Here is a 15,551-nt window from a genome sequence, read left to right on the forward strand (position 1 = left end):
TTTTAAATTTCCAACTCAATCAGATTTAATCACATCCAATTTTGCGACGTACGGCGCCTGAAGTGCAGTTCCAGCTTTGAATATAAACTAAGCTCAAAGATTGGTACATTGGTCGTTACTTCGGTAATGCACACTTTTCAATAAGGCCACCAGTTTCACTCAAAAGCAAAGTTAATGTTAGAATTATATGTTAGGTGGTTATAGTTTTGATATAGGCTCTCAAGTGGCCACGATTTAATATTTTGACTGAGATTTGTTTGTAACACGTATTTTTGTTCTTTGTATTTGCCCTTGACAACAGAGCCTGGTAACCAATTCATTTTTGCAGTGAAGTAATGAAACATGCGCAGAAGGCTTTTGTTAATTAATGCCCAGACTTCCCCGACCATTTTATACGCTGTCCATGTATGAGTACACCGATTATCCCCCATTTTAATGATGTTTTCTTAGGAAGAAGTGAGTGTCGGTTCGGAATCGTACGCGATTAAAAGCCAGTAAATTAAGTTAAATACAATAAAACTCGAAGGAAACAAGATAAGGGAGTACTCGTCCACGGCTAGAATAGCTCCCTCTGTGTAAAGGCGTTTTCTCCATCCCTTCGTACACAGCCAGTTGTTTTCCTTGTTTTCTTTAGAAAAGTCTTTGAATTCCTGTTCCATTTGGGCGAATTCCATCATTTCTATATCGCTGCTGCAGATTTTTTCTGGCTTTCCTCCCTTTAAAAGAAAGAAGGTAGAAACAATTGAGTGAAAACTCTAGATTTAAACAAGAACAGCACCTGGCTGTATATATATATTGTGGTTCAATTTTTTCTTTCTTTTTTGGTTTAAATATTTTCAAACCAGTTTGATTTCTATTTCCTCTTGTCTCAGATACATACATATACATACATACATATCCTTTATTTAAACACGATGAGTTTTAAAGCTCAGAGCTTGTGGGGTCGTGTGAAAATAACTGATTATGATAACGATTATGGTAACGAATACTGGTGAAAGCAAAACAAAAATTTAAACTGGTTTCAAATAGGTTAAAACCAAAAACAATCTAATCCACTACAACTCTAGAAACATATCGCTGAGAAATGAAGTGATCTTTCGTGTACGTAAATCAAAACATGATTAAATGAACTTAATAAGTTGCATAAACATCTGGAGTTCATCAGTTCTTTAGTTATTTCTTTGATTAATTTTGTTAGTATGCTATAAGTTCTCCTGTTAAGAAGCCTTCTTAAAATTTATATCCTCTATCTAAAGATTTCATTGAATCACTCATTTGTTTCTTTGTTTCGTTCATTCGTGAATATTTTCTAACTTTCTTTTTACCCTTTTTTCCTTTCTTTCTTTCGTCCTTTCTTTCTTTCTTTCTTTCTTTCTTTCTTTCTTTCTTTCTTTCTTTCTTTCTTTCTTTCTTTCTTTCTTTCTTTCTTTGATTTTTCCTTTCTTTCCTTCGTACTTCATTGTATTTTTTCCTTCTCTTTCCTTTTTTCTTTCTTACTTTTTTTTTTCTTACTTACTTTCTTACTTTCATCAAGATTTGATAATATATTTGATAAGAAAACAAATAACAACAAATACAATACAAAGCAGTAAAATACAAACTTTGTTGGAAGGGCCCTCTCCATTGCCCAACAGTTTGGTTTTACTTGGATCCGAGTTCATTTGTTTATATTGGTCACTCTTGTATTCTTCTGTTTGTTGATATCTCTTCATTCTGGCGGCTAAAAACAACACAAGGGAATACTCTGCTAATGTCGCAAACACGAACAGGAAGCATCCGATGAGATACTGATCGATTGTCTTGACATAATTCACCTGCGGATGTAAAGAAAACAGTTCATGGTAAGGTACCATATAGTCACCCACATAACCCTAACCCTAACCCTTATCCTCCATATAGTCACCCTTACCTTGCCATAAATTATATGCCCAATTTTGAACTTCATTAGACCCGGTGCAATTTAGGTGTGTCTACAAAGTCATGTAAGGCAGTGCTAGACTGTGAAATGTTCATTTACTCATTTATTTGTGCAGGAATTATCTTTGGTTTAAAACATACAGGTCGCTTTGAGTAAAATCTACAACACAGGCTCTTTCAGGTGACACAAATGAATCAAATGAAATCAAACTTTGAAAGTGTTATCTTACCTTCGGCATAGAGTTGTTGAGCATGTTCAAGATGGTGACCACAGTGAGGACAGAGGTCACTCCCAGTGTGACACGAGCAGGAGGAGAACTGCGAGGCAACAGGAACGTAATCCAGGAAATGATGACGATTAGCATGCATGGGCCATAAACGTGGATTAAGAAGTAACTGGACATTCGTTCAAACATAAATGTTGCTTGTAATCCGGACCAGTTCCCTGGTGATTGAAAGTAGGAAAGAAAGTTTCTAGGTGGGTAGGTAGGTAGGTAGGCAGGCAGGCGTGGGAGAAACTAGATTCATGTGACAAACATCTTGCATACTCTAGGATTTGAATGTCGATGTGTGGCTCCAACGAGTCTCCTATAGCTCAGTGGTAGTGCAACCGAACTAGTAATCGGAAGGTCTTAGGTTCGAGTCCTGTTGGGAGAACTTGGATTTTCTTTTTCCGTGTATGCCTTTGTCACTGACTGAAAAAAATATATCTCTCACTTTGCACAGTCTTCCGAAATTTCTAAATTTTGTTATTTATCAACCATCTGTCTGGCTTTGGAAACACCAAAGACATGAAAACTTCGGAACTATAATCGTTGTAAGTACTTACCGATGACGTAAGTATTGAAGGTTTTTGTGAGGCTCAGATTAACTAAGCTGTATTGAGGCAACATTTTAGTGTTTTTGGGCACGAAGGACATTCCATCTGTACGATCTTTCTCCCACTTAAATGTGATGTGATCCTCGCTGTATCCGTCTGTTAAGAGAACAGTTCATGCATACATCAGCTACAATACGGGAAAAGAAAGGAAAAGACAAAAGAACGATTAAGAACTGTCTTTATTTGTGGACGATATGAATTGTTTTCTGAGAGACGGAGACTCGTATGTTACACTTTGTCAGTTACTTGAGTGCTTTGGAGACTACTCTAGTTTGAAGGTTAATCGCCAAAAAAAAAACAGAAATGTTCGCCCTTGAAAACCTGAATATGGCTTTTGTAAAGCATAGTGTTTGTGAAGTTGTCAAAATCCTTGGAGTGTATTACGGTATTAATTTTAACAAGGTTAATGTATAAGGAGCATTATCGTCGTCATCAGTGTCCACATCATCACAATTATCATTACCAAAGGGATAGAGTGCTTTTTACATTTTTTGTAAAGGGCTGAATTAGCTATGCAACTTACAGCTCTCAATTGACAAAGGACAGTGTTGCGTGTCCATTGGGAACTTTCTGAGATCCATTGGACAAGCTGCTTTGATGGTGATTCTAGGAAAAATACAATATAATTAGTACTGCAAATTTACATTGTGCATCATTATTGTCACGCAACACAACGAATTAGAGTTTATCGGTGTTCTATGAACTGAGCTGAGAGTGATTCCTCTCTGTACCCTTTCCCCTTCATAACTCCTAAATAAAGTATTACAACTATGACAGTGAAACTTAGAGGATGAGACAACGAGAGAACACAAGGAGAGATGTACGCAACGAGAGACGTTTCCTTTGAGGTCTACAGCATGCGTGAATGACGTCACAGGACGTGAGAATTACGTCATGATTTCCAACTGGCCACCTTCGTGGCCGCCCACAATGACGAAAAAGTCTTCAAACCAATAAGAGAAACGAATTGCTCTCACATTGTAAAAGTTAAGGCAAGAAGCTTTTTTGTTTTTCGTAAAATACTTGGCAGTCGAAATGACGTTGCCATGATAATATTAAACTGCATGACATATCGCACCAAGTTGTTCCCAGAGAACTTTGAGAAAAATACGCATGGGTTAATAGCTTTAGCTTTCATTTTTAAAAGAGTCATGAACGTCGTAACTTCCTGGTCTTGATAGGGGTTTAAGAATTACATGCCTCAGTTCCCTGGTCTTACCAGACTTTACATTCAAGAGCTTATTTACTTTTGCATACATTTACATTTACATACATTTACTCACATTTACATTTTATATCCACTTGGAGAAGACTTTTTTTTTTTCATTTCTTAATGCAAGTACAAACATTTACAAACAACATTATAATTATCAACCAATTATTATAAACGATTTACGAATACTTGGAGAAGCCTTCCTTAAATCAAACCATTAATAATTCTTGGAGAAATTCAAAGCAAAAGCTCACCAAATTTCATTTTTTTTGTTGTTGTTGTTGTTGTTTAAAGTAACACATCATGAGCATGCGTGAGCCCGACATGGTCGGACGTGATTTCGGAGCGGAGCTTAAGTTTCCTTCTTTTATAATATTTCCTTGGTATTTTCGACCTCAATTACATCTCGAAGTGATGCTATGAAGTGCCAATTTCAATGAAGAAGACTAATGAGAAACACAAAAGAGGAGAAAGAGGTTCACTGGAAGAAGAAAACAACACTCCGAAACGATGCAATATGGCGGATAGTGTCGAGGAGGTACCAACTGCTGAAGCCACTCAGCCCGAACCAAACCTAACTGACATCAAGGAAATGCTAGTTGACATACTAGCTACAGTTGCGATGATACTCAGGGAAAACCAAGAACTGAAGCAAGAAATTCTAGAGCTGAAATCCGCCCTAAATGCCAATCAAAGGGAAACGGAGAAGCTTAAAACGCAACTTACAAAAGCCGAGAGAGCAAATGACACGTTGAAGAACGAGCTCAACAACCAAATTTCATGATAATGAAGAACACTTTCCAAACCTACTTTGTCGCAATGATTTCCTTTGTTTTCTCCTCATGAATTATTGATAAGTTTGAATATTTGAAGTCTTACCTGGCATTGTAATTCACTACTCCCCCAGGCATGATCATAATCATGATATTATCTGTGGTGACCCTATGAAAGCTTCCATGCTTGGCGTTCACAAAGTATGAGTCTGGCATCCAAATCCGATCCATCACTGTGTTGCTAAGAAACATGGTCTTGTTGAGTCCGTGATCCAGTCGTTTGTCTCGCCATGATTGACGAAAGAAAATGTCCAGGGAAAAGTCCTTTAAGCAAAAAGTAGATAAAATAGGGAGATTTACGGGCAGTTTTATACATGGAAGGAGGAAGATCCTAGCACAAGGAACATCCTCGAAGGCAGATCATCCTAGTGCCATATGTTTCCTATATTTAGTTTAAAAGTAAAAGGTGCTGGCCATAGCAATAGGATCTTCCTAGCTGAGAAATAGGAAGATCCTAGTAAACTACCTGCGCTCAGAAGGTCCTTGTACAAGGGACTGAAAACAAACATGGCGGCGGCCGGCCGTTCGGCTGCTACACGCCGACAATTTTTCATCTTGGTAACCACCCCGGCCGAAATTTCGCGTTTATGTTTTCTTGAAAACATTAGTACACAGATAAGAATAGTGCAAAATAATTCTCCCCTTTAATGCTAAGGCAAAAGTACTAAATTCTACCGAAAAACTCAAAACCGCGAGCAAACATGGTCACGTGGTCATTCCTGCCGTTTGCCGTAACGTAATTTTAAATTTCTCTAATACTTTGCGCCCAAAGGAGATTTAATATCAAAACAAAAACATTTTGAAAAAATACAGCTCGATAGCTATCGTTTGGGCAAAACGTTTAGCTTTTCTCATCAGCAACTGAATTTTCCCACCGGCTGAAATCGTGTAATTGTCCAAAAATTAAAACTGTTGTGAAACCAGATATAACTCGGCAGGGGCCTTGGTCATTTTGATAATTTTTTATCGCTATTTAGACATGTTTCAACATACTTATGTCATCTTCAGTTGCAAATGTTCGTTATAATTTGATTTCCAAATTAAATATGATTATGCAAAGAATGACAGTAGCTGTTTCAAATTACAAAGTTCCAGCTTCAAACAGCCTCTTTACTCTTTTTTGCTCGACACAATTTTTTTAATTGTTATTATTTTCTGGCCAAATGGACTAGAAAACGAAAAATGTAATTCAAACTCACCATATGAACCACATTTATAGCATCAATGGAAAGCACCCAGAAGCCGACTGCTACTTCCACGGGTCCACCTATCAAGCAATGAATCAGCCAATCAAAAGTCAGTCGCGGCACAGTCAATGAAATAAAATGCGATTCAGGAAATAAATAAAAGAGGGATAAACGTAACGAACCCCCCCCCCCCTCCCCCGGAAAACCAATTTGGGTTGGGTCAGTAGCAGGTTGTTTTGGCGTCTATGTTTTAATTATTAACTTTAAATTCGAATTTTAAAACTTATAGCATCAATGCAAATCATGAAGAGTCAGTCGCACAGTCAATCACGTTATTGACTACAAATCTTAGAAGTTTTTACGAAGTGGAATGTGATTTGGAAAAGAAGTTAGAGAGGAAAAAATCTCCTACACAACGCCAGACAGTCGGTCGCCCGCAAAACCACTTTGGGTTGATAGCAGACTGTTTTGGTCTCCATTTCTTACTTACTAATTACTTGTTTACTAACTTCAAATTATAATCTTAAAAATTCATTAAATCTTCAATATTTCTCAAGTTGCTAATAAAGTTTCTACAAATCACCCAACTTTCTTTTCTTCTCTGACACTGCCAAATATTACCAAAAAAATAAACAAGACCCCACATAACATCAATATACAAACTAAAAAAGGAATTTTTGGAACAGTGGAGATGTTAACAAGATTATACCTGAAAAATGTTCTGACATTGCATAAACTGAATACGACCATTGATGCTAACTGAAGCATCCACGTTAGTGCATCCAAAAAGTGCTCACCTTAATTAACGATAATGTATGAATTTTCTCGAAGAACTTCTAAAACTGTACATCTCGTAAACTCCACATTAGATTAGATTTCATTTTTAACCATAACACCGGAAAATTGCCAGTGATCATGAATGGAAAATTACACAAGAAAATTCCAAAATGTGGATGAACGTGATATGCACACAGATCAAAACGTGGTTGTTTTGGAATATAAGTTCCTTGGAAAACATTTCTTGATTACTTTACAATTTACAAGCGGTTGAAGATCGCCAGGAAAATTTCCTTTGCGGTTGGCCCCGTCGTTGATAATTCTGAACTTAGTCGTTTTTTAGACTAAAGCATTTTCCAACGATAATCGTGCAATGAGCAATCACATCAGCAGATTATAAGTATCAACTGAAATGGCTAGATTTATCATCTATTAACTGAAGACAAGAAATTAAGAACTGACCGTCAAAATTGGGTCTCAACCTTGCGTCATAATGTTCTTTCATCAGAAGACGGTCAAGAATCTCCGATACCGTTTGGTTCCGGGAAGTACTAGCAAACAAAAGAGAGAAATATTGTGAATGTCACTCCAAAAAAACGCCCAGAAAACGTATTGATAGATGCTCATCTCCTTGTCATATTCCAGGCCCGCCCGGGACCTTTTGAATTCAGTTATACAGTGTATTTACTTCCAAATATCTGCAAACATGAATTAACTGATAGTATACAATCTTCTTTTTTTTATAAGAACGTCTAATTTTGGGGTTGAGGCTGAACGTTCTTACTATTTTGGGCAATTTGAGCCTGAAAAGTTCTTAAGATGCTCTTAGTTATCTGTTATAGTATTTCAATAAATATATGCGAACGTGACCATCACACTTGACTGTTATTTGGGTTTATTGGAAAATATAGACTGAATTTTTTACCTCTATTATTTTATCCGTATTTAAACTGTTCATTTTAAAAAACATTTGGTCGTGATAAAAGTGTTCTTAACTGACTCTCAGCCCTGGTAATGTTCTTACTATGTTCTTAAATTTTAGTTAATCCCAGCCTCAACGTTCTTATAAAAAGGTTCTTATAAAAAAAAAAGAGTATAGCCGGAATCCATCAAGCTTGTTTGAAACTTTCCTAAGGAGATCCCTCTGAACATAACCAATTCAATTCAATGTTATTTACACTTTTTACACCGAAATACAACATATTTTACAGTGAGAAAAAAAATTAAACGTACGGAGCAATTTACTTAATGATTTTACTTTCTACGGAAGAAGTGCAAAGGAGCAAGGCTTTCGCGTTGGCCACTACCTCTGTGCAGTTAAATAAAATAGGAGAAAGAAGGATTTATAATACTGGTTGAAGAGCTCTGCTAGTTAAATTAGGCTTGGGTTAGGAAAATAACCCAAGCGTTTCGCGTGGTATCAGACTCCTCTTCGTCAGTTTCTTGAAAGGAATCTCTACTCAGTTGCAATGAATTGAAAAGAGTCCACAGCTTGTGACTGATGGAGTACAAACGTCTTAGTCGACCTGCCTCTTTCAAAAGCTCTACTTTCACTGGACCCTTATAACCTGCAGTAACATTGTTTTAGGTTAGGATCATTGTTCTGTTGTTCGTTCTTTTGTCCTCTCGAACAACCATGTAAGACGCTTCAAACGGTGCAGGTTGCCCCCAACGTTTGCACTTAGAAGCCTACAAACTGTGACCTTGCAATTAAACACGCATACAGAAAATGATCTCAACAAACATTGTAAGGAGTTTTTTTATGAGGATTATTGAACGCGTTTTCGGACTCTTTATAGATGGTTTGCATCGTAGCCATGTTGGTGGACAAAACAAAAGAAAACAAACAAAGTTTGCATAAAAATGGCAGGTAACTCCCAGAGGGGAAAAATCTCATTGTTCCTGTACAACAACATGGCCGCCATGACGTCACATGCAAACCATCGTTCTATCTTGCGTTCGCACTCAAAAAGCAAGGACCCAACCTGTTATTTACAACTGTAAAAGTTTCATTAAATTGGCCCTAGGGTACAAACATTTTAAGACACTCTACCGAGTAATAAGCACTGGTTCAACCATCGTGCTATCGTCGGGTTGGACTCAACTAAATTTACCTCGACCGCAGCTCGACAGTTGATTCAATCGTCGACCTTTCTTTAGTCGTGCTAGACCAAAATTAGTATATTATAACAATGTTTACATTTTATGTGAAAATGAAATGACATTATCAAAATGTATGCATTGGACTCGACACAAGCCGATTGAACACTACGTTTGAATCAACATAAGTCGCGCCAAGTCATAAGGGAGCTTAGGCAACGACGAAGGCAACAGCAACGGCAACGCCACAAAACAGTAGGTTTTATGAGCAAAAACAATCACTCTGCACGTGCGTTTTACATTTTGGTACATTTCTTTGCCGTCCTCCGCAAAACAACAACGTAAAATGACCACATTTAACGTTTTGTGGAGAACGTAAACGCGCCACGGTGAATTTTTCATTTTCTTTCTTAACTTCTACGCCACTCCTTCCAATTTGGTTCCTTGATAGGTCGCCATTTTTGTAAAAGTTGAGCGAGTTAAAATAATCGCGAAGTAGCAGAAATGAATAAAGATATATTTTCAAGTGACGTTTTCGTTGCCGTTGCCGTCGTGGTTGCTTAAAGCTCCTTTTAAGTACGAAGATGGCGACGTTGCTGAGATGCATAGATTGTGTGGCTTTATTTAATTATTTATTCACCACGACATACAAACATAGAAAGTTACAATGAATAATAGACTAGGATTGTTCATAAGTTTAGAGTAAATAATAATAGTAAAAGAAGAAGTAAGAAGTGGCGAGGAGACCTCAAGAAACCCCCGGGCTTATACTGAGAGGTCTCCTCGGGGATATGTTAGGACTTTAAGCCAGTAAAGACATTGTATTGAGATTTTTTAACATACGGTGGTAAGACTATAAAGACATAACAGAGTCGGACGTTTCATGCAATTAACTGAGGAAATCAAGAAGCTTTCTTTTGAAGGTGGATAGAGTAGGGGAAGACGGAATTGATAATGGCAAAGCATTCCATATTTTTGGCCCTCTATAGAGTATAGTAAATTGCTTGATATTATTTCGGCAGGTGTGAGGTCGAAAATGAGCTGAGGTTCTAGTATCATAATTGTGAATTTGACCACCAGACGGAAATAAATTTAAAAAGGGCGAAGGCAGCAAACGTTGGTGATGGGAAAACATAAATTTTGCAATATAAAGGGAATTCACTTTAAAAATATCTAGGATATTTAATTGTGCAAATAAAGATGCAGAAGGTGCAAGGTGATTAGAATTTGTCATAGCTCGCACAGCTCGTTTTTGAAGAAGAAAAATGCGATTTAAGTTTGTTACATAAGTAGAAGACCAAACTGTAGTGCAATAAGTTAAATAGGGATAAATTAATTGATCGTGTTAAGGGGAGAGTCTGGTTGAATTTTTATGAAATAGGATTTGTTTAGGAAAGAAACAAAAGAGATACCGAAATGTTTTGTAAACATCTCCAGATAGTCGGCTACTACAAGAGTGCCAGGACATTGTTTTGTCTTCCTTCTGTTGATTATTAACCTCAGATTTAATATTTAATCACCTTCGAATCAAAACATTTCTAATTTACTCCAAAATTCATCAGTTCCACCCCTCTTTTTCTTTCTTACAGTTACCCTGAAAATCATTTTAAAAAAAATTCTAAAAGATTTATGTGGCCTCGGATTTTTACCCTATTGAGGCATTTTCCGGCGTGATAAAAAGATCGGAAACGTTTACAGAACCACAGCATTTAAGCCGAGAATCCCACCTCGAAACAAATTATAGCGATTAGGTAAAAACAACTGCAAAAACATTTTGCTGCGTCTACACCGATACATTAACTAATAATGATTTGTATGCTGAGCCCAGTCATAGGCTTAGTAATTTAAGCCCCTGTCTGTGGTCTCCTTTCAAAACAATTGTTCCCTAAATTAATCTGAGGCAACCTCAAACAGAAAGCTTTCGTAAGTTCGACATTAGTCAGTTATATCTCAACCATATTTTAAGGCAATTAAGTGAGTTCCATTAAATGTGTTTTGAAAGAGTGCGTTCGATGACACTTAGCTCACGAGGATCTTGTTGGCTGAAGAATGCCGATGGCTAGCGATGGTTTTAGGTTGATTTCCGCATTTAGCTGTATCTGGCGATTACATTACAATCTGAGAGCCAATCTGTCTCCTATTTGTAACCATGTTAAGCGGAACTTTAAACTCGATATATTTTTTAATCTTTATTTTATAGTTTGTTTTGGTTTTACCAATTGGCTTGAGGGCAACCCTGAACTTCAAAATCAAAATTGTTTTCCGCTAGGGTACGTGTTTGGGCAGTTCCACGCCAGTGTATCGTACGACAGATATTGCGTTATAAATGATTTAACACGTGGACACTTGGGTTTTTTGAAGTTATAGAAAAACGAGATACAATGATCAGAGATACTGTGGTGAACTTTAGAAAGGCTTTTACAAAAGTGACAGAAACTCAGCTGGTGTCTTATTTAAACCTTGAATCAATAGCAGAAAAAATAATCTGACCAGGTGGAAACAGTTCACGCCTGAAATGTCTTTCTGGGCATACGCATATGCAAAAAGAAAAAAACAAATTGGTTTGTGAGGAGAGTCATGAGTGAGTACACTCCCCTCCCCCCTCAAAGACTTCCCTTGTTTCCCTTCACGGAAGAGAAAGGAATTAATTCGTTTCAACAGGAGTGCCAATTTTTTTTTTCTCTTTTCAGTGAACCAACAAAACTTATCTGGATAGTGAGCATACTAGTATTCGCCAATTGTTTCTAGGAAGAGTATCTTTGAATCTTTTTGTTCCCTTTATCAGTTATTTTCAGTGGTGGAATTGTCCTCCCGGTATAATAACCTTTCTGAGAGATGATATCTTTTTTGTGTATGCGCTCTTATTGTTCCATGACTTTTGCCGAGTTCAGTGGTTTGTATCCTTCGAGCTCCCACTGCACTCAATGATGTATATTTATATGGCTGGCCCCGCTAGCGGGCAAGATGAATCAAATCCTGCGCTGTGATTGGCTTCCCGAGCGGGCAAGATGGAGCTATCTTGCCCGCTCGGGATTACCCGTTGCCCGTTCGCTTGGCATCGAAAGTTTAATCCCAACAACAATGCAATCTTTTCTTCGATTGTCTCGTTGTTTTGGGCAAAAGCGCTCACTTAAAAGTTCGGTAAACTCTCAACATTTACCTAAAGGAAAGGAAAGAGAATGGAATCGTCCTGGTGTAGTGAAAATTTTGTTTCAGCTACAATGAATGTGAGTTGAATCGGTAAGTTGCTCTGCGTGTGGTATTTTAGAAAGAGTTGATTTTGTAAAACTTATTGTCTCAAGTCGAGTGCCAAATTGATAAGTTCTCCGAGTTTCCAATGACGGTGTTTACATCACAGCGTAGTGGAAGTTGCGTTAAGTGTTTAGAGCAGTTCAGAAAAGTATTTTTTTCAAGTTCGCCGAAGAAGCTCACGATTTTAATTTAGCCGCGTCTTGCTTGTTGTGAACAACAAAATCTTATCAAAGTTTCGCCCAGTTTTCAGATTTACCCGCTCTATTTTTGGCTTATGTTTGCATATAATCTCAAAATCTATTGTTTCATTCAAGATCTATGATTGGAAGCCGAAAACTGTGTAAAAATGTTTATTATTTACGCGACCGCGTGATCGGCTGAAAATGGCGAGTTTGCCGGATTTCATTCAAATCTTCCCGCTCTTGCGAAAATCTAAATTTTTCGTTCTTTTAAAATAATTGTATACTCCCTTTAAGCCATTATAAAGTTAGAGCCCTAAGATAATTTAGGATTCCTTGTTTCCCACGATTACATGCTAATCCAAAATTGCACTGAAAATAAATCTTGCACCGGCCGGCTATGAAGAATTTCTTTCCGAGTAGAGCAGTTTCATGTCCTATTTTGTTTTGTTGTTGTAGTTTTAACTTGAAGGTAAAGCCATATAATAAATCCTTTATTGACCAAGCTTGTTCGGTCAAGGTGGCTGGATATTGGCCTCGTTCTCTTTTTTGCGTTTTTATGGACCGAGACTTCGTCTCGGTCCATAAAAACGCAAAAAAAGAACTTGGCCAATATCCAGCCATCTTGACCTCACGCTTGGTCAATAACGCATATGTAATCTCGTTTTTGAGTAAACCGGTATTTTATTTGTTTGTTGATGTGTATGAAAAATAGTTCTGTTTCGTAGATAAAAGCATTTCCAAAAGGCAGTGGGAGATTTTTTTTATGCGAATTTTGTGGCTAGGACGTCTCCCAAAGAAACTTGATGTGTGTCCTGCATGCAGAGTATTATTTAGCTATTCTTCTACTACTACTACTACTGCTGCTGCTGCTGCTGCTGCTGTTGCTGCTGCTGCTGCTGCTGCTGCTGCTGCTGCTACTGCTGCTGCTGCTGCTGCTGCTGCTGCTGCTGCTGCTGCTACTACTACTACTATTACTAGTACTACTATTTGCCGCTGCATACATTTCAAAATTGGATTCCGCAAAGGAGCCTTGGTGTGTGTTACTCTTGCATAGCATGAGCCCTGCGTCTCCTACCCGCTAAACAGCATTTCAAATTGCTATCAATTGGCTATGAAATCGCTGCGAAATCACTAGAAGTTTACACATAAGATTTAAAATCGCGCTGGCTTAAAACGGGTTACTAAAACTCGTAAAGGTAGATCCGTGAGGCCTGAATGATATCACTCGCTGAGAATCAGTGGAAAGAAAAAGACAGCGATGGATCGTGTCACTGAGATCCCTATGTCACTTCGGTGCTGTTCATTATGCAGGTGTACTCGAGAGACTAGAAACATCATAAAGAGATTAAGAATCGAGGGTGAAAATGTGTTCTTGTCAGAAGTGAAATGAAAAATCTTAACAGCGCTGTCTGTTTGTGGTCAAAAAATATGTAAAGCTTCATCTCACCTCGTACTTGCACCAGTGAGTGTAAAACAAACCACAAGCATTATCGTCACACTTCTCCAACCGAGCATACCCATCGTCTACCTGAAAGAAACAACGGTCTGGGTAGTTTTTGTCTTTGCTGATATTCGATTCACAGGAAATGTGTTGAAGTCGATCCGTTTTAAGGGTTTATATATCGAAAAATGTCAAAAAAATGCCTCAACCAATAAGACGTTTCTTAACCAATGAGTAATTTTCAAAGTTTCAATCATTTATGAAAGCCGCATGACACCTAATATCGCAAACATAATATTATTATCGCCTTCGTAAAATTAAACCGACAAACAATCGTATTGTGACGAATGGTAGACATAGCTTATGTGCGAGCTTCAACGTTTGTGTTTAACGGAAAAAAGTGCTGTTGCCCCTTCCAAACGAAGAAAGATTTTCTCTTGAAACCTTGCATTGCAATTTGTGGTGTAATAGTATTAAAAATTGATTGTGCAAGGTATCCTTCCAGATATGAAACCTTATCTTTTATCTCAGTTTTACTAATGCGTTTCTTCATTTCTACAACCTCATTTTTGATCTGAAGTTTAGAGCAATGTTTCAAAAATTAAAGAGTCTGTGCGCTCGTAAATTGAAGTGCAATTGATTTTTCAATTGTGCAGACAAATCAGAATTATGATAGAGAACGCGCTATTCAAATTTTATATCTCAGGGCAGGTGCAAAATGTTATTGTTTTAAATCTCGTGTTAATGAGTTTTTGTGTTGTGCTATTCAGCCAATTTGATGGTTTAATGTACCTGCCTGTCGGTTTGGATTCATACCCGGCCATAGATAAGAGGTATCTTTTAGCGGGTTGTGGTTTGTGTGTGATTTAAAAACAAAACAAAAAAAGACAACAAAAAAAAATATCAAGTGAAGAAAAGATAGAAACGAGTAAAAAAGTCATCGAGTAAAACTTTTTTTTACTCAATCAAGTGTTATATTTTCCGTCTAAATATTTTCCGAAAACATTTACGTAATCAAAAGTCAGTTCCAATGAATCGGTCCGAATTCCCTGGCCAAACGTTTATAGAACTTTGTTTAAATGACCATTATAGCGCCTCGCATCATCTACAATGCATGAACGTTGAAGACAACAGTCGAATCTGAGTTATGTTTATCTTCGACTTAATTCTATACCATCGTAATTGTCCTCTCAAAGTGAAGTGTACCCATTCCGTGATTTTTGCCCGTTGCAACGCATAAATTAAACGTTGGCGCCATATAATGGGTGTAGATTTGATCTGCAATCGGTAAAACCGCTCAAATTAAAGATCTCCAGAAGTTATCACACAGTCTACATCAAAACAATTAGATTCTCCAAAACACTCAAGGCAAAAATTTCCGCAAAGACAAAACTACACTCCAATTTCTTGCCGTGCATAAATATTTCAACAGTGCCGGATGTCTGACCAATTGAACAACTATTTAGTGTCAAATTAAAGTTCTACTTTCTTTTGCACCGTGCCTAATTAATAAATGAAATTTGGATCCTTTCCATTGACATTTAGTTAAGTTATTAGAAGATACTAGCTTCTCCAAAATGCCTGCTCACAATAAAAAATGTTTTCAACAGTACATCTCAAACTTTCATAATGGCGGTCGAATTTTTCCCCTAACTGATTAAATTTTTTCATTTACTACTTACGATGCAACTTGGGATCTGCACGCGTTGTGATTGGTTATAGGGAAAAAAACAGTGGAAAGCGTGGTTTATTGTTTGGGATGTGCGTTT

At 37.4% G+C, this 15,551-nt stretch overlaps 1 protein-coding gene across 1 annotated transcript; it reads right to left on the reverse strand.

The window, feature by feature from the left end:
* Positions 1-439: 439 nt before the first annotated feature.
* Positions 440-14,148, reverse strand: LOC146483277 (gamma-aminobutyric acid receptor subunit beta-2-like). Its single transcript, XM_085106258.1, has 9 exons — positions 13,789-14,148; positions 7,270-7,358; positions 6,043-6,110; positions 4,890-5,107; positions 3,321-3,403; positions 2,747-2,893; positions 2,148-2,362; positions 1,602-1,814; positions 440-716 (listed from the first exon to the last, which is right to left on the reverse strand). Exons 1-9 carry the CDS (start codon positions 13,860-13,862, stop codon positions 447-449), a joined length of 1,377 nt encoding a protein of 458 aa, XP_084962384.1. The 5' UTR covers positions 13,863-14,148; the 3' UTR covers positions 440-446.
* Between the last annotated feature and the right edge of the window lie 1,403 nt (positions 14,149-15,551).

Source organism: Pavona decussata, unplaced genomic scaffold, assembly GCF_977016875.1.
Source record: "Pavona decussata unplaced genomic scaffold, jaPavDecu1.1 SCAFFOLD_40, whole genome shotgun sequence".
Taxonomy (NCBI): domain Eukaryota; kingdom Metazoa; phylum Cnidaria; class Anthozoa; order Scleractinia; family Agariciidae; genus Pavona; species Pavona decussata.